Raw genomic sequence first — 20,022 nt, forward strand, 5'->3', positions numbered from 1 at the left:
TTAGTAGAGAGCTCTTGCCTAACATGCATGGGGCCTGAGTTCGATCCCTGGCACTGAAGGGTAGGGAAAAGGAGTAGGGAGGGGAGAAGAGGAAGGGGAGAGGAAAGGGGAAGGAGAGAAAATAGAAATATATTTGGCTGCAAGATTAGAATACCTAAAAACATGGCCTTGAGGGGACAGTTCAGCAGTTAAGAACACTGACTGCTCTTCCAGAGGTCCTGAGTTCAATTCCCAGCAACCACATGGTAGCTTACAACCATCTGTAATGGGATCCAATGCCCTCTTCTGGTGTGTCTGAAGAGAGCGATAGTGTACTCATATACATAAAATAAATAAATAAATCTTAAAACAACAACAACAAAACCCAACAGCTTTGAGATCAGAGGCAAGAGCCTTTTTACCTTTACCAGGCTGCCTGCGTCAGCCTGACTAAAGTGCCTGTGTGCTGCTAAATAAATTATATATTTATGTCTGTGATCCCCTGCATTCTCCCCAACCTATAAGCCTCCTATGACCCTCTTCTGTTCCTGGCTTTGAAGCCTGGAGCTCACAAACCTGTAGCCAAGTCAGTCAAATTGACCACACTGATCAACTAATCCCAGCCCAGGAAGCCTGCCTAAACTCTCTCTAGAAATCAGCCCTCCAGACTCATGGCCTGGGGTTCCATCTGTCCTCTGCCTGTACTGACAAGTTAGCCTCTCCCATTCTCAGAAGCAGGTGAGAGTTCCTGCAGAAGACTCAAAAATGATCTCCCAGGGGGCATTCAGAAGTCCTCTAGGGGGCCAGGAAGAGGCTTGGGAAAGAAACACAGTGCTGGGAAGGCTGTTTTGCTTCCCAATGGGGAATCAAGGTCTAGTATCAAACAGGCACTGGAACCCTCTGGGGGCAGAATAATGATCCACAGGTTCCTTGGGACAAAAGCTTTCCACACAAAAAAACATTCTAGGTTTCTAGGTCTTTTTCAAGGAAGCCTCAGTCAGGTCTGACTGGCTTAAGCCCCACCTACCTGCTGGACAGCATTTCTATATAAGTAATCGACCATCATCCAGAGTTCTTTGGGGATTTCCATGGGTTTCTCCAACTGGCTCCTGTCATCTGCAGTCTGCACTGGCATCAACGTCTCCAATGAAAGAAAAAGTATGACAAGTCATGATGAGGTGGCACTTCTACCAGGCTGGCTTCAGGAAATGCATGACATGAGGACAGCAAACAACAGGAAAGGACAATGTCTCAATCCACTAACCAGACATTCCGGGGGGGGGGGGGGGGGGTTTACAAAAAGCCCAGGTGGTACAACTGGGTGACAAAGAGGTGATTTTTAAGGATGGAAAGAGAGAGAGGTGGCAAGCAGTTTCCCTGAATGGGTAGTGTATGCCCTGACTTTGTAGAAAAAATGTTCCCCCAGAAATCCACTGTGAGAACCAGAGAGACTATATTTTGTGTGACCCAGTGAGGAAGAGTACACACTGTACACACTTGTGAGCCCAAAACTGAGAGCCCAAGCTCCAGGTCTGCTGCCACTCACCACGTGACCTGTGACAACTCACTTTCCTTGATTGGGTTTCCGTTTTCATCTATATTAAATGATAGAGAGGCTAGTTCAAGAGTCCCTAACTGAACATGTGCATTTAAAGGAAAAAAAAGGCACAAATTACAGTGCCCATTTCCTTTAGTGCATCAGTGCCAAGCTTGTTCCCTTGTGTCAGGATGGTCTCCATAGGAGCCTCTGTGTCTGAGCAAACTTAGTGTAGGATGACCTGCCAGACTGTCAGTATTTATTGTTTAGTGTGTGTGGTGTGTGTAATGTGCATGGATGTACATAAGCATGTGGTGGCCAGAGGTCATCTGAGTGTCTTCCTCAGTTGACTTCCACTTCCTCTTTGAAACAGGGGTCTCTCACTGAAACTAGAACCTTCCAATTTGTCTAGAGCCTGTCTCCATCCCCCAAAGCTGGGATCATGTATCTTTTATGTAGGTTCCAGGGAACTAAACTCAAGACCTCCTGGTTGCATGGCAAGCACTTTATCAACTGAGCTATCTTTCAGCCCCAGATGACAATTTTTTAAAATGGAAACTTTCACTAGAAACAGGATCATGACTAAGTTTCTCTACTGCACTGCTTGTTGGATACTGAGTGTTCATGCAATGTGTCTCCTCCACCCCACCCAGATTCCCTTGTTGAATCTTAATCACCAAGTGGGGCCTTTAGGAGGTGGCTAGTCATGAAGGTTGTGTGGTCACAAATGGGATTGGTGTGCAGTAAGAAAACCAAGAGTTTCCCACTCTTGCCACAGGAGGACACTGAGACAGCCATGTATGAACCAAGAAAGTGAGTCATCAGGAATCTTTATCATATACTTCAGCCACCCAAACTGTGAAGGCTAAGCTTCTGTTCTTTACAAAGCACCAATCTATGCAGCCATCACTTGCATGCATGTATACATGCTCGGATATGAAATAAAGACTGGGGCTGGAGAGATGGCTCAGCGGCTAAGAGCACTGACTGCTCTTCCAGAGGTCCCGAGTTCAATTCCCGGCAACCACATGGTGGCTCACAACCATACGTAACGGGATCTGATGCCCTCTTCTGGTGTGTCTAACAGCTACAGTGTACTCCTATAAATAAAAATAAATAAGTCTTTAAAAAAATAAGAAAAAAGAAAAAGACTGGCAATCTTCTGCAGTTGTCCACAGCAAGAGGAAGTCTCTCTATCCTGGAATCTGCTGGCTTCACAACTTGCTCCAAACCACACAGTAAGGCAGAATTGACCTTGTGTGAGCTGTCAGCCATGCCATGTAATAACTTAGCTTTTCTCTCTTGCTCTTGCCTCTAGCTGCAGAAGCTTGACCTCCATCTAGAAAGCTGAGGGCCCATGTGCAGAAGACAGGGTCAGCCAACACTGATGCAGGCAAGAGAGACTACCTTCAACCCACTGGCCAACACAGCTGCTGCTGCTTCATTTCATTGGCACATATAAGTCTAAGTGGACCAGGAAGAAAAAACAAGAGTCAGGAGAAACAGTTCACTGTCATTCTGACTGGAGGGTGGCTTGTTGCATTGATACTAAGAAAGTTCAAGGAAGCCGTGAAATGCTTATATCCAGGAAGGTAGGTATAGAAATGAGGTGTGTGAGCCAAGCTCCCAGTACTGGGTGTTTCCTCAAGGCCTACTACTCACCAGCTCAGTCACAGTTTTCAGTGGTAGATCCAAGATGGGCTCCCTCATGTAGCATAATGTATGGATGGGAGACCCAAAACAGCTGGGCAGGTAGTTCCCAGACACGGACAAAAAGTAATCCTTTCCCCGAGCCAAGTGTAAAACCAGAATGTCTTCAATCCTGTCTTTGCCTGAGTTGAGTTTTGTAGCGGTCACCTTATTTACAAAGAGCTCCAGTTCAATCTCAACATGAGAATCTGCAGAACAAGTTTAAAAGTACAGTCAGCTAGGGAGCAGTCAGGACAAAGAGGAAAAGGCAGGGGGGCAGGGAGTGAGAGAGAAAGGGTTAAGAAAGCAAACAGATCACCCAACAAGGACCTGTGTGCTTGGCACTGGAGAAGCACAAAATGTGAAGACAACACATGCACACTGGACGGCCAAACCTTCAAAAAGCCGCAGTAGTAAGTAGCATAGCTTCAACCACGAGAAGTCCAGTAAAAAGGCATGGATCAGAGGACCAGCCCTGGGTCAGGTAAGATGAAAACATCCCCTGCACAGATCCAGGGAAGTTATCACCTGGGAACTACCCAGGAAACACCCGTAATCCTCCTGCCGCATGACAGAGAAGCTACCATTTCTAGGTGACTACCCATCACTTCTCCCTCTCCATAAGGGTGGATGATGGTTACAGTGAGACAGGCAATGGAGATGAGTCCCACAGTAGCAGCACCTTCTGTACAATTATGGAGCACACAAGCGACTTAACTGTTCTTAAAACTGAGCGCATGCCCCTCAGCACTTTACGTTTTATATATATAGGTGAGTTCAGTTATAGGGATTGGGGGTGAGGGGTGGGGTGAGGAATGATTTCAGAGCCAGCAGAGGCAGGGAAATCTCTGTGAGGCCACCTTGAGCTACACAGTGAGTTCCAGGATAGCCAGGGTTACATAATAGAGAGACCCTGTCTCGAAAACAAAACAACATGAACAAACAAAAGTGTTAGGTAGAGAATAAAGCATTCAGAAGCAAAAAGCTTATTTAGAAAACTGAAAAGGACAGGCAGGACATTCAGAAAGCAGAGCCTAGGAAGACACAGGTTACCTGGCAGGAGGAAGCCCTTGCTGGGCTTGGCCGTCAGCCACTGCTTACAGTAGGACTCTTCATCAGGCTTGTTGATGAATTCAAACTGACAGGGCACTTGGCCGTTATGAATCGTGAAGGACTCGGTTTGCAACTGCATGTACTTCACATTCTCAAAACAGAACTGAGAACAAACAAGGGCCAGTCAGAACCAGTGTTCTTTTCTTGAGCTGTGCACCCACCCTAACCAGAATAACTATTTGTCTTGGGAAGAAAATAAGGACCATGTATTTGGAATGTATTTAGCTGTGAGGGCACAGTGGCCACTGAGACCAGTAAAGCACAAGTTTGTTTTTAATAAGTAAATTTCCTGAAGCAAACAAAGTTTCCATCTTCTACATCCAAAACCATTTCCAAAACACCATTCTCAAACTGCCCCATGACCTGAAGATCCAGCTCACTCTGCTAAGGGGCTGTACATCTACAGCAAAAAGTGTGTTCCTGTAAACTCCATTTTCTTCTTGAGACAGTCTCAGTACATAGCCCTCGCTGGTCTGGAACAGGCTAGCCTGAATTCAGAGATCCACTGGCTCTGCTACCCCCCCAAGTTCTGGGAATAAAGACTACGCTACCACTCCAACATGAGTTCTAAGGTCCTACCAACTGAGCCAACTCCCAACCCCTGACGCTAACACTCTTATCAGGTCTGGGCCTTTCCTACCTCCCGCTTAGAGAGTGTCACAGAAGGAATGTTGGCATTTTCCATTTTATCCAGGGAACGGACAATTTCCTCCAGGGTCTTCCGGTAGAGTTCTTCATCGACAACCCTCACCTGGGAGGGAAACATGAGAGACTGAGTGTGGAGCCTTCTGTCCGTGCTTCTTTCTCGGTCTCCAGTGTGCTAGGGAAATCAGAAACTGAAACCAACAGCATTTCAGGAAGTGAAAGCTAAGTAGGTTTAGTTCAATAACAGATAACCCAATCAGTGACAGACTCCTAAGAATCCCCCAGCTACGGAAAGGCTGCTCCTGGTCAGCAGGACAGTGGAGTGTCCTGGTGGCTCCTCCTGCTGGGTCTCAGGTCCTAGCCAAAAGACAGAGTTTCTATCTCTGTGCTGCTTGCCCCCACCCTAAGGCCAAGAGTGGAGTTTCCCTCCTGTGGTTTTGATACAAAGATGTATTTCTCAGCTCTTTTAACTCGAGCTCGTCAGGCTCTCCCTTCTCTATTTTAATTATAAATACTTCTCATTTTCAACAATAAAATTGCAACATTACTTAGCTCCCACCCCCACCCCTGTACACACACACACACACACACACACACACACACACAAACACATTCAGAGAAGGATGTAGACAAGACTGGTCTCAAACTCACAGCTTAACAGCCAGGGCCACCACACCCATCTTAGGCTCTTCTCTAACTTCAGATTCTGACCCATGTCTACCCTGCTACACCTCGGAGAGCAGGAAGATGGCACAAAACAACACAGAAGCCACGGGTACTCGCTCTCTTTTGCTCACTGTATTAACTGAAAATACTGAAAAAATTATTGGCGAGGTTATGGAAACCTAAGCTGACCAGCAGCTGGTGGAGGTATAGCTGATAGGAACTAGGGTTGCAGAGACGGCTCGGTAGTTCTGACAACAGGCTCTCTTACCCTCATGATGGCTTAATGACCATCTGTAACACTATTTCCAGGGATGTCATGTCCTCTCCTGGTCTCTGGGAGCACTAACCATGCAGGCAGTACACATACAGGCATGCAGGCAAAACGCTCATACACATAAATTAAAAATAAATCTTGCCTTTGTGTAGTGGTATATACTTTTAATCCAAATCTCTGAATTTGAGGCTAGCCTGGACTACATAGTGAGCCCCCTGTCACCAAAAAGTTAATTAAATCTTTGTCTAAAATTGGTAGGAGCTGTTGGGAGTAGACACTAATAAATGAGTCTTAGGTAGGCCATATAACTAGAAATGAGCTCAGGCTATGATGGGAGGTTTCCTGTGGTTAGACAAAAGCGCTCCTCAGGGACTTGTGAAACCAGTTCCCTTCTTACAGGAGTCACTTCCCTTACCTTGGGCAGAAGGGACACATGGCTACCTGTGGTGCCTATCAGAATTTCAAGGCCCAGCCTGGCATCCAAGCACCCTGAGTGTCACAAGTGCCTATTACACAAAGTCCGCAACAGTCTGTTGACCTGTCCCTCGCCTCAGCTATTCATCCTTCTACAGAACCCACTGTCTGCTTCCCTGGACCTGCCTCTCTCTCTTCCACTCGCTGTCTCCGCCGTCCTCTGGCTCTCTTGCTATACTCTGTTCCCTATCCCTTCCTCTCTCATCGTCTCCCCGTGCTCTCCCTCTTCCTTACCCAGGCCATGCTCAGTCTTCTCTCCATGCTCTGGACTACTCCAGATGCCTCTGGATATTTCCTCTCTTGTTCACAATAAAAACGCTAGCAGTGCACACCTTTAATTCCAGCACTCAGGAGGTAGAGGCAGGGGGATCTCTGAGTCTGAGGCTAGCCTTGTCTATAGAGTGAGTTCCAGGACAGCCAGGGTTACACAGAGAAACCCTGTCTCAGAAAACAAATCAAACAAACGAAAAACCTCCCTAATAATAAAGCACTCTTGTAAGCAGTTTCTTTACTGTGTCCACACATTTATTGCACTCCCTCTTAAATGCTAATAAACTTTTTTAAAATATATAGTCTTGCTGTGTTTCCCAAACTGGTCTTAAACTCTGGGCTCAAGCAGTCCTGTCAGAGGCCTCTGAATAGCTCAAACTACATGCACTGCCACCCTGCTAAACTATAAGTCCCCTTGAACCACTAATGTCACCACTAAGAATCTGTCTATAGAAATATGCACAGACATAGGATTTTACATGAGGGATTCACTATAGCACCACATACAACGGAAATATACATTATGGCTCATCCCTACTGCAGAAAAGTTCTTGGCGTTAAAACTCATAAGGAACAGGCCTGTACGATGGCTCAGTAAACACAAGGGCTTACCTCCAAGCTACAGGACCTGACTTTGATTCCTGGGATATACATGCTAGATCCCTGTAAGTCCTTGACCTTCCCATGAGCACTGTAGCATGCATGCATATGTGTGTGCACACATGCACATGTACACACACACCACACCCACACACACCCACACCCACACACTAAATAAATGTAAAAAACAAACTAATGAGGAAAAAAAAAAACTGCCCAATTTCCTAAAACATAACCTCTTTGGGAGTGGGAGGAGGGGAGGACAGACTTGAGATCTCCTTATGTAGCCAAGGATGACCTTGAACTCCCGTTCTTCCTACCTCTGCCTCCTGGGGTTACAAGTATGTGTTACCATATCTGGTCTGTGTAGTAATAACTGAACGCAGCACCTCATGCAATCGAGACAAGCACTGACCAACTGAGTGCCATCCTCCAACCCTAGAACATTTTCAATGGAGGGAAGAGATGTCCTCAGAACATTTATAATGTAAGTTCTTTTACTCAGGAAAGAAAAAGAAAATATCCGTGTGTTGCACGCAGAATACCGACATACTCAGCTACAAATGCATAAACAAAGCCCAGAGGCAAAAGGGAACTTCCATGCATGTGGAAATATTCAGATGTATATAAAAACAAGTAGTAATTAACTTTACACTTAAATTTTATATGTTTTTAAAAATGTATTTATTTTTATTTTATGTATATGGGTATGTTGCTGGCTAGTCTTATGTCAATTTGACACAAGCTAAAGTCATCTGAAAGAAAGAAACCTCAATTAAGAAAATGTCTCGAGCTGGAAAGATGGCTCAGTGGTTAAGAGTGGCTTAACCTTAAGTGGCTGTTCTTCCAGAGGACCTGAGTTCAATTCCCAGCAACCATGTGGTGACTCAAAGCCATCTATAATGGGGTCTGATACCCTCTTCTGGCATGCAGTTGTATACACAGATAGAGCACTCAAATACATAAAATAAGTAAATAAATCAAAAAAGAAAAAAAAAAAAAAAAGGAAGAAATAAAGAAAGAAAATGTTCTTCCCTCCATTGAATGGAGCTCAGTTGATACAGTGCTTGCCTCGATTGCATGAGGTGCTGGATTCAATTTCTAGAACTACACAGACCAGATATGGTAACACAAACATGGAATTTCCCTTTTGCCTCTGGGCTTTGTTTATGCATTTGCAGCCTAAGATGAGGCTGTAGACGAGCCTGTAGGACATCTTCTTAATTAGTGATTTATGGGGGAGGGCACAGCCCATTGGAGGTGGGGAGACACCCCTGGGCTGGTGGTCCTGGTATAAAGAAAGCAGGCTGAGAAAGTCATGAGAAGCTTCTCCATGGCCTTTGTATCATCAGTTCATGCCTCAGATTCCTACCCTGTTTGAGTTCCTGTCCTAACTTCCTTATCTGATACACTGTGATGTAAGCTAAATAAACCTTTTCCTCCCCAAGTCGCTTTGGTCATGTTTTATCACAGCAATAGTAACTGTGACTAAAATGGCGTTTTGCCTCCACATATGTTTGTGTACCACATGAATGCAATTCATGCAGAGGCCACTGGATCCCCTGGAGCTGGAGTTACAGGTGGTTCTGAGCAAGCCAACATGCTAGGAACCAAACTTAGATCCCCCAGAATAGCAGCACGGGCTTTTACTATCTGAGCCATCCCTCCAGGACCTTAAACAATTACTAAAATAGAACTTCCTTATATTCGAGGCTAAGAGAAGAAGATCAGAAAGACAAAAGGCAGCCCTGGTATAAAAACCAGCTGCCTACCTACCCCAATATCAAACACTGAGCTGACAGGCTTGTGATCACTGGTCTTCAAGGCCATGTGGCTCTGGTAACTCAGCTGAGTGATGTTCTTTCCTTTCCACAGGATTCGGTCACACCAGGCAGGAGCACGACACTTCTCACTGAAATACAAAGTGCACACTGGTATGCTCACAGAAACATCATGGCCCATTCATTGTTCAGTGACTGCCAAGGGTCAGGCAGGAACCCTCGCTGCTCCCTGCCTGAGCCCTCATGTCCATGCAGATGATTAGGCCTAGGCAGGAACAAGGCGTCTCCTATGGGGATCATACACCATTACTATGAAAGCTCCAACAGAAAACAGTTTAGCAGATTCCTTGCCCTGAACTGTCCTGTTGAGGGTGGAGAGAAAGTGAGAAAGCAACAGGAGAATAAACACTTTATAGTCCTTAACAGAAAATGGTTTAGGGAACAGGCTGTGAATTTCTGTTGCCTGGGTTCGAATTCTGTTTGGGAGATTCTTGGGCTCTCTATGCCTCAGTCCACCGTCTCACAATAAACCATATATACCTCAATGAGATCTTAACAGGTTAAAATGAGATACACAAATCAAAGATATCCAGCAGTATGGGGCATACTGTAAAAACCTTAATGAAATATTAACTATGGGGCTGCTGGCTTAGAGGTAAAGAGCACCAGCTGCTCTTCCAAAGATCCTGAGTTCAAGTCCCTGCAGCCACATGAAAGCTTACAACCATCTACAATGAGATCTGATGCCATCTTCTGGCATACAGGCATGCATGCAGACAGAACGCTGTATACATAATAAATAAATCTAAGAAGAATGGAAGGAAGGAAGGAAAGAAGGGAGGAAGGGAGGAAGGAAGGAAGGAAGGGAGGGAATATTAACTAATATGTCAAGACCACGGACAAGCTTAGCTAGAATCAGCACATTACCTCAAACACAGCTCAAAGTCAGTTGGTGAGCTAGAGAGATAACTCAACAGTTAAGAGCACTTGCTGCTGTTACAGAGGACCTGGGTTCAGCTCCCAGCAACCACATGATGTCTTACAACCAGCTGGAGTTGTAACTCCTGTTCCAGGGCATCTGGCACCCCCTTCTGGCTTCTACAGACACCAGGCCTATGTGCAGTTCGCATACACATATGCAGACAAAGACACACACACACACACACTCAATCTTTTAAAAAGGGATAGAAAAGTCAATCCATAATGGAACACCACCTAAGGCAGTCAAGAAAGAAATGTGAACATGTGGTGGGCTTAGATAAGGAATATTTGGCCACCATGGAAAACATGGAGAGTCACAAGGACCTTATGCTCTTCAGGTCCACAAGGGCCACTGCTTCCCAGAATGCTTGAGTTTCCATTTCCTTAACCCCCTAACGTGACCTCAGACCCACCTGGTATCCCAGTCGTCAGAGCCAGTATCATACTTGTAAGTAGGCTGGAATGTAATCTCGCCCTCTGTGAAGCCTTCAAAGATGGTTTTGGCAGCCACCTGGATTTTCAGCTGTACAAAAGAAGAAGAGGAAAAAGCCTTCAGGATAAAGGGTCACACTTGGGATTGATTAGTAGCGGCCACAACATCAATCCATATGCCAAGCCCTACCTGAAAGAGAAAGGACCCATGAGAAAGCTATGATTCTGTGAATCAGTAAAGAAATGATTTTCTAAAGAGAGAGAAGAAGTTAAGGTTCTTCTCCTTCAGTTGTTCCGTCCTGGGAAAGAGATGGAGAATTGAAGGATTTAGACCTAATGATGCCAAGGTTGTCAAGGACGGGAGAAGAGCAGACAGAAGATAAAGGAAGCTTCAGCACCCTGGACAGTTCTGAGCACCTACGAAGACTCAAGTCTACTGAAGAGAGCCAGGAAAGTCAGACACAGGCTGCTCTCAGCCTGTGAAGTGGACACTGCTCTCAGAAAGACATGCTACAACAAATGATGGTAGGGAACAGCAGGCTCATTCAGCAGAAGAGTGAAGGGAGGAGCGGAGAGAGTTTGCTCACACTGGAGAAAACTGGTAAGGAGGAAGAGGCAGGAGCAGAGGACTCGCTCTAAAGAGAACTATTAAATATACCAAGTAGTTTCTTTACTGAAGAAAAAAATTAATAACGTAAAGCCCCTGTGTGTATCCTCAACTCCTGATCTCTTGAGTAAATGAGAAAGTGTGTGTTCTTACTCTAAAGGACAGAGCCAACAGAGAGGAATGCAGACAGAATGCAGCCACACATGGACAGCATCAGGTCCTGGGGGAAACCTCCCAAGACAATGGAGGAGAAACTAGGCTCTGTGCCCTCACAGTGGAAGAGACATGGTAACCATCTGTACCTGATCGTGCGCATACAGGGTTTGGAAGGCCTTCTCTTCCACGAGTTTTTTCACCTTTTCCACATCCAGCTCTTCTATTCTGTAGTTGAGATCCCCCAGCCACAAGATCACACTGTGAGGGCAGAGCACAGAGGTGACAGGGTTTAGGAGGGGCTTTTCACCCTTCCTATCCAGGATGCTTTAGACAGAAGCCCCAAGGAGGGACAGTGACTTAGCTGTTGCAGAATTTTCCTTCCCACCCATTTACTAACACGTCTAATGCACTGCTGACTTGATTGTCACAAAGGACCAATCACCCAGGGACCTTGTGCTACATTCCAGACCACAGACGCACTCTTAGCCTGTATCTAGATGGAATCATCTGAAGCAAAGCTTGAATTTAACAGTAGAGCCTGGTTTCACCCACTGCATAACAGCTGGCTTACTCTGAACTCCTGGGAAGAGCTGTGTCACGTGGTCCATTTCACCTGTTGCTGCTTCCTGATGACATCAGACATGCCATGAACTCTACTGCTCTACCTGAAGCCAACAACCATGTCACCAAGTAATCTGCCTAGCAGTTACATTATCTCCAACAAATGCATCCTCAGCCTAAAAAGCAGATAGAAGGCCGTGGCAGCTGCAGCCTCACAGTGGAGAAGACATGCTCCCAATGAGGGACCCTGGAGAAGAATAGCTGTCCAGCCAGCTTCCAAAATACCAATGAGCCAGAAACATTACCACTGCTTTGGACAGGACCTCAGGGGCTTCCTCTTTATAAATGAAGTTCCCAAAATCTTAGTTGTGATCATAAAGTCTGAAATTCCAAGGCTTTGAAATCTGACAAATAGCAAGCTTTGGCGATAAAAGAAGTAAAAAAGAACAAGCAAAACTAATGCAATCTGCTCTGAGAGGCTGCAGCTATGGTTTTGACCATATCAAGGAGAAATGAGCCAGGGCAGGCAGGAAGCACCGGGCCCCACTTTCAAGTGCGCATGCTCTGAAAGGACAAACGCAGAGACCTGAAACAGTGCTCCAAACTGGGCTGGAGATGAAAGTTCTTAGGCTGCTTTGCCTCTGGTGCTCGGTCAAGACAGATTTCTAGGCCAATAAATCCTATGCCTATCCAGGGACAAGGGATGCTTGGTAGTGGTTCTAAAGGTCTTCCAGATGACAATTTAGGAAGCCAAGAACTTCCAAGAAACAAATAAGAGCTGGCAGACACCCAGCCTCCAGCATTAGAGTCCCGGGCACAGTGGAGAACCCAGCCTGGCAGTCACAGGCAGGGAATGTGGAGGAAACAAACCCAGACTCACTCGTGCTTGCTGATGGTGAGAGGGGGGAGGCTCGGGTCCACCTGAGAGAACTGCATTCGAGAACAAATGTCTCTGTAGTCTTGGTTCCTCCTCTCGTACTCCTCTGTGTGGGCTGCCAGGTGGGAATTGACAACACAGATGCTGGTGTTGTGCAGCTGGAACCTGATCGCCACTCCTCCTTTGTTACCCTGTTGAAAGGATTCTCGCTCAGTCATTTAAACCTTCAGACTTTCAGAATATTTTGTCTTTGTCTTCAGAATGGTTATTATCTGTATCTTATAGATAAGAATACAAATCTCCAAGCAAAATGATTAGCCATTTCTGTAAAAAACTCAGGCTAGAGCCTGTCTCTCTCAGCCTTCTGTTTTTTTGTCTGTATCCCTGGTGAGCCAGCTGTATGTCCAGCTCAGCTCTTGCAGGAGGATCTAAGGGCAGGACTCCAGAAGCCTCAAGAAGAGGACATTGCAAACCCGTGGGGCTCAGTTTTCCTTGGTGGCCAAAACAGTTTCTGTAGCACATAGTACATAGTACACTCGGATCAACCAGAGGCTCTGGCACTGACTAACTACCAGGATGAAGAAATGCACTGGCTGGATTTTTAAGCTGTCTATTCAACCAGCCCTGCTTGTGGGCACAGCCTGTCCTGCCAACGGCAGCATCCTAGGTGGGCTTGTATGGCTCCTGCATCACAAGAAGCTAAGTTAAAACATTAGGGGTCAAGGTCCTCAAAGTGCTGTAGGATATGACCAAGGACTCACCATCCTCCCCATGATTCCTGTCCCCACAGTCTCAGCTTCCACTTCTGAGATATAGGCTGCGTGTTCCTGTTTGACGTACAACAGCAACATAATCCCAACCAGCCGGATAAGCTTCACCTGGAACACAGAGCCCAATTCTCAAGTAATGGCTGCTGCAGACAGGAGTTAAAAACCAGAATTCCCTAAGGGAAATGTGGTAGAAGAATTGGCTGAGCCACTAACACACATCCTCCTCCAGGCCAGAGCACAAGTAGTCTGTTCCACTCACAGAGCATGCTACATGATACCCTAACCCACCTATAAGTGTCAAGACCCTGAGTCTTTCCATTCAGACAGGCCCTTCTGGGGGACTGTGAAACTGAACAGGAATGGCTTACACTGACAGTATATATACACACACACACACACAACTGTTCACTGAACATTTATCTCAGATTTGCAGGCCCCTCACTTACCTTTGCGTATTTGGCATCTGGGTGAAGGCTTTCTGACACAGCCTTAAACCACTCCTCCTCCTTTGGGGTATCATGAAAGAAGAAGGCTTCCTTACTCAGATCAAGCTCCTGGAACCTATTGGAGAGGCAATCACTGAACCAGAAAGAGACAACGGGCAGGTAACACCTCCCGAATCTACTCAGGTGCTCAGGTCCCAGCTTCCATGCTGAACGGCAGGACCCTCAGGGGGCTAAAACCACACAGAACCAGAGAACTGAAAGTTGTGGAATTTACTAGGTGCTTCTCTAAACAGGAGCTCATTTCCTCTCCAGGGCGTAGCCACTGGACTAGTTAGAAGTACCCCTCCACCCCCATTTTACACCCATAATCCTTAGGTCAACAAAGACCATGTAATAAACTGGAGTTGAAATCTGGGTCCATGCTTTGCTTGATTTGGTCTGGTTTATATAAACCTCATGGTTCAGCTCTTTCCCCTACGATATTCAGGCTTCTTTAACCACCCCTACTCCCATCAGTGGTACCCAGGACTGTCATGCAAGGATAGTGTGGAGAAAACAATGCCTGAGCTGAGTGTGGGCTCAGTAGGAAAGCACTTGCCTCTCACGTTTTAGTGCCCTGTGTTTAATCCACAGCATTGCAAAAACAAAGTAATAAAAAAACAAGCCAGGTACAATGGTGCACACCTATAATGCCAGCACTTGTATGCAGAGGCAGGAGGGCCAGCCTGGTCCACATAGCAAGTTCTAAACCAACCACTACTACATAGTGAAACCTTTTCTCAAAACTGTAAAACAAGGGGCTGAGAAGATGACCCAGTCAGCAAAGTGTTTGCCTTGCAAACAAAAGGACCTGACTTTGATCCCTAGAATCCATGTAAAAACAAACAAACAAACAAACGTAGGGCCAGGCATAGTAACTCATACCACTAATACCAATATGCAAAGGCAGAGGCACACAGATCTCTGAATTCAAGGCGACCTGGTCAACATAACCTCCAGACTAGGCACAGTTACATAGTGAGACCCTGTCTCAAAAGGAAAACCAAGCAAGCAAGCAATCGAACACGAAGGCCAAGCAGGATGATCCACATCCAGTTCTGAGAGGCAGAAACAGGCAGACCCATCGGGCCTACTGGTGAGTCAATCTAGCCTAACCTAATGAATCCCAGACTAGAGAGACAGACACTGTCTATCCGTCTGGCTCTCTTATTCCTGGGGAATAACAGATTGACCACTGCCTTCCACATTCATGTGCACATACATACATAGGCACATACATCAAGCTGACTGATCAAACTTGAGTGAACTTTCCTTTCCTGGCAAAAATATTCTTTGCTTTGTAACGCAAACTGTGTTGAATGTCAAGTAATGACACACCAATTTCTAACAGAAGGTTATTCTAAATTCGTATCAGCGTTAAATAGCAAGCACAGGACGTGGCCAGACCTCTGGGTATCAGGAATAACATTGAACAGAGACACAGCTGTCTCTGAGCTGAGCTCATGTTTCAATCCTTCACCTGCCACAAAGACTCAGCTCGACTCATGTCCCTGTTCCTTCAGCATGGCTCTCTATTCTTCAGAACTGGAGGAATGGAAGAGAAGCACTCACCCTACACAGTACACATCTGGGGCCTGGGTGCTGTGGCTTAGCCAGGGCCGGAGGCACTCTTTGGGGGACTGTCCGTTCACGTTGTATGTTCCCACAAAAAACCTGTCGCCAAAGAGGTTCAATCAGTGATTCGGAAACAGAAAGTCAGGGCTCAGTCTCTGCAGAATGACATTGAGACATAAGAAATGTCCTATTTAACCTAGACCAATGACTATGGCACCAACGAATGATCGGCAGCCTGCCTTTGTGATAGCTGCAAATGAAATAGGTCTTCTCTGACCCAGGTATGGATGCACAGGCTTATAGTCCCAGCACTTGAGACAGTGAGGCAGGAGGACTGCTGTGAGTTCAAGACCAGCTTAGGCTGCATACTAAGTTTACAGCCAACCATGGCTTCCCAGTGAGACAGTGTCTCAAATAAATAGCTAGCTAGCTAGCTAGGTGAGTGAGTGTGTGGGTGGATGGATGAATGGATGGACGGACAGATAGACAGACGGACAGACGGGTGGGTGAATAAATAAATGGGTGGGTGGGTGGGTAGGTAGGTAGGTAGGTAGGTAGGTAGGTAGGTCAGTAGAGCAAGCAAACCAGACTGCTCTGAACATTCCCCCTCCCTTAAATAGCCATTGTGGAGACATAAGCCACCAAATGTTTGCCCTGTGGGTGCTACTGAAAGAAAAACTATGCAAAGTGGCACCAGTGGTCAGAGGTCATTTCTTTACCACAGGCCTAGAAATGATGTTGTTTTACCTTATAGTCCCAGCGCAATGGTTTTTAAAGCTCCAGAACTCTGAAAGCTTTATTCACTTAGTATTCAGTGAGCCCAGCTGACAGAATTACTGAATGTCAATGTTTCTTTTCAAGGCCTGGAACAAGCAAGGGAATGAAAACCCAGGCGGGTACTGAGGCTCCGGCACTGCCCTTTGCACTGTCCTCTGCAGCCCTGTGATCACTGCCACAGACATCTGCAAACCGTGCCACCTACTGCAGCCCATCAGCCACACAGCCTGCCTGAGGAGACAGGATGTCAGACACCCGGCAAGGAAGAGTAACCAAAAGTGGGCACACTAGCATGTATCTGTAACCCTGGCATTTGTATAGCTGACACAGGAGGATGCCTTGATCCTTTACGTTCTAGACCAAGCGGGGATACATGATGCCCTACCCCACACAAACCGCTAAGAAGTGAATGCAATGATACTCTTTGAAAAGGAAAAACATCAAACAGAATTATTTGCTTCCGAATTCAAGGTATGTGGGGTAGATGCTGAAGTTCCAGACAGCACAATGGTCATTCTGCCTGGAAAAACCATCGGTGCACACCTTTAACCCTAGCACTCAAGAAGCTGAGGCAGGCAGCCTGATCTACAGAGTGAGTTCCAGGCCAGCCAGGGCTACACAGACAAACCCTGTCTCAAAGGAGATAAAGCTGTGGAGAACCTAGTTAGCTACCTGAAGTCCTGGATGTAGGTGTAATTCTCTTCCTTCTGCAGGAGGTGTGATTTCACGATTGTGTCTCGAAGCCCAAACTTCTGCATGGATAAAATGTGAGCCTTGTCCGATACCGTGATCGTGGAGGAACGAACCATGTCAGTAATCTCAGACTTAGATTTATTCTGTCTGGAAAAATTAAAGCATTTTAATCATATTTTGAGTATGGTATGGAAAAGAAATATAAAATTTAGATGTTCCCACAAATTAGCACCTGTATCACAGAATTAAAAGAGGTCCAAGTTAAACTTATTTAAAAATAACAAATGGGAGATTAATTAAGCTGATATGTCGATTATACGGCATAATTGGTCTAGAGATTTTCCTACATTCATAGTACCTTAGGTCACAAAGGGACCTTAAGAGAAGAAAGAAAGGGTCATAGCTCAGTAGGCAGAGCACTTGATGTGTATGCACAAGGTCCTGGGTTCAACCCCCAGAACTACAAAAGTAAAATTCTCTCATCCTGCTGGAGGTGGTGGAGTGGCTGGGACTCAGTGTGAATGTTCTTCCTGCATCTCTGTGCCCCACGGAACAAGACTGTACCTCTGTACCTCTTGGAGTGAGTGAAAATAAAACGGCAAAGGGAATTTAGATTGCACTGTTATGTAGTATTTATAGTCAGGATATAAGTTATTCAAGACCTAGTATAAGAAAAATATGACAGAGTCACCTACCAGGGTCCTACATTACAACCTAAGAAACTTGGAGACGGTTCAATGGACTAAACCACAGAAGGCTCTTAAATCCACTCCCAGCACTGAGTAAATGGCACGTGTTGTGGTTTGAATAGTGGCCCCCATAGGCTCATAGTTTTTAATGCATTGTTCCCCAGGAATGATCCTATGTAAATGGTTTAGAAGGATTAGAAGGAGTGGCCTTATTGGAGGAAGTATTTCATTGGAGGCGGCTTTGACGGTTCAAAAGCCCATGCCAGGTCCAGGTCTCTTCCTGTGGCCTATGCATCAGGATATAGCTCTCAAGTACTGCCTCAGTGTCTGCCTGCATGCCACCATGCTCTCTACTATAATGATAGTGGACTAAATCTCTGAAACTGTAAGCAACCCCCAATTAAATGCTCTCTTCTATAAGAGTTGCTTTGATCATGGTGTCTCTTTACAGCAACAGAACTAAACGACCACCTGAGTATTAACAGCACCACTGTTATTCATACATCAAGTAAGGTTATGTAAGACTATATAGCAGGTGACTGCTGTAGTTAGGGTTTTATTGCTGTGAAGAGACACTATAACCATAGCAGCTCTTCTAAAGGAAAACACTTAATTGTGCTGGCTTACAGTTCGGAGGTTCGGTCCGTCTTCACCGTGGCAGGCAGACATGGTACTGGAGAAGTAGCTGTGATCTACATCAGATCTGGAGGCAGCAGAAAGAGACAGTGACACACTGTCTACGAGTGAGCATCTGAGACCTTAAAGCCCATCTTTGATGACACGCTTCTTCCAACAACACCACATCTACTCCAACAGGGCCACACCTCCGAATAGTACCACCCCCCACGTGCCAATGGGGGCCATTTTTATTTAAACCGTCACAGTGGCACATGTTAATCTCAGTACTAGGGAGGCAGACACAGGGCCATCCTCATCTATGCATCAAACTCTAGGCTAGCCAGAGCTATATGATTGTCTCAGTAAGAAGGGGAAGGTGACTAGAGAGATGGTTCAGTAGTTAAGGGCACTTGTTGCTCTTGTGGAGAAACCAGGTTCAGTTCCCAGCACCCACACTGTGGCTCACAGCCATCCATAACTCCAGCGCCAGGGTATCTGGCACCCTCTTCTAACCTCTGAGGGCATAAAACACATAAGAATCACTATAAATAGGGCTGGAGAGATGGATCAGTGGTTAAGAGCACTGGCTATTCTTCCAGAGGTCCTGAGTTCAATCCCCAGCAACCACATAGTGGCTAACAACCATCTGTAATGTACTCACATACATAAAATAAATATCTTTTTTTAAAAAAAAATCACTAAATATAATTATGCATGGAGCAAAAGAAGTGAAGAAAAATAAGCTTTACAAGGCAAAGGTATGAAAAAAGGGTGAGGGTAAAATCAAACATGTTCAGTCTCCTATATTATTGTTTGTTTGCTTGTTTGTTTTAAACAGGGTTTTGCTGGGTGGAGGAATGGCCTGGAACTCAGTGTGTAGACCTAGCTGTCCTTGAATTCACAGAGATCTACCTGCCTCTACGCCAAGTTTAATGATCTCTCTATCGTCCTCCCCACTGGCTCCCCCCTCCTGTGTCTGGGGGGGAGGGGGGTTTCCTTCATCACACTGCCTAGCCTTCAGACAGACCAGAATAGCTTTTTCCCTCAACCTGGGGCTCCTCCTGTTTGCAAAGCTAAGGTAGAAGCCAGCAAGTCCCCATGATCCTCCTGTCCCCATACCTCAGTACCTCATCCTCCAGTTCTGGGACGTGGGTTACAAATGTGTTCACTCAACTGCTTGTTTGTTACTCGGGTGTTGGGATGTAGATCTGGTCCTCACAATTGCACACTTGATGCTCTAAACTGCCATAGTATGTCTTCAGATCATTTCCTAAATCTCTACAAGAGAGTTAGAGTGCTTGCAAGCTCAAGTTCTAGAGGGGTTACTGGCTATTGCAGGGCATTGGGTGCCTTATGTTTAAAAAAAAAAAAAAAAAAATCAACATGGGCTCTGGGAATCTGAACTCAGGTCCTCAAGTTGTGAGGCAAAGCTTTATCTACTGAGCCATCTTCTCTACCCAACCTATGTGTCCCTTTTCAGACTGGTGTTATTGTTCTTAAGTATGTGTGTGTCTCCATAAGGGTACGAACATACAAGTGCAATTCCCAGACGAGAGCATCAGATCCCCTGGAGCCATGTGGTTACTGCGAAATAACCCTGGGTCCTCTGTAAAAGCAGCTAGTGCTCTTAACTGCTGAGACATACCTCCACCCCCTTATGTAATTCCTTAGCTGTAAAACAGTAAAGCATGAAACTCTGATGTAGACAGCAGTCCTGTGACAGCACGCAGCTCAGCAAACACAGTAAGTCCACCGTGTCCGTACATTAGGACA

At 45.8% G+C, this 20,022-nt stretch overlaps 1 protein-coding gene across 8 annotated transcripts in view; it reads right to left on the minus strand.

The window, feature by feature from the left end:
- The window catches only part of Inpp5b (inositol polyphosphate-5-phosphatase B), a 61,746-nt gene that overhangs the window by 4,922 nt on the left and 36,802 nt on the right, over nt 1–20,022 (minus strand). For 6 of the 8 annotated variants that reach the window (XM_076934230.1, XM_076934225.1, XM_076934226.1 and 3 more), the window contains 12 exons: nt 16,922–17,089; nt 15,470–15,571; nt 13,859–13,973; nt 13,404–13,520; nt 12,646–12,833; nt 11,351–11,462; nt 10,423–10,532; nt 9,024–9,159; nt 4,959–5,069; nt 4,259–4,421; nt 3,179–3,414; nt 1,007–1,120 (listed from right to left, as the gene is read on the minus strand). In XM_076934230.1, the coding sequence (XP_076790345.1) occupies nt 1,007–1,120; nt 3,179–3,414; nt 4,259–4,421; nt 4,959–5,069; nt 9,024–9,159; nt 10,423–10,532; nt 11,351–11,462; nt 12,646–12,833; nt 13,404–13,520; nt 13,859–13,973; nt 15,470–15,571; nt 16,922–17,089 (1,672 nt within the window). Of the gene's footprint in view, nt 1–1,006; nt 1,121–3,178; nt 3,415–4,258; nt 4,422–4,958; nt 5,070–9,023; nt 9,160–10,422; nt 10,533–11,350; nt 11,463–12,645; nt 12,834–13,403; nt 13,521–13,858; nt 13,974–15,469; nt 15,572–16,921; nt 17,090–18,258; nt 18,280–20,022 lie in introns of those variants that run through there. The other 2 variants (XM_076934229.1, XM_076934228.1) reach the window with 2 other exon arrangements.

This window comes from Arvicanthis niloticus, chromosome 5 (assembly GCF_011762505.2).
Source record: "Arvicanthis niloticus isolate mArvNil1 chromosome 5, mArvNil1.pat.X, whole genome shotgun sequence".
NCBI lineage: Eukaryota > Metazoa > Chordata > Mammalia > Rodentia > Muridae > Arvicanthis > Arvicanthis niloticus.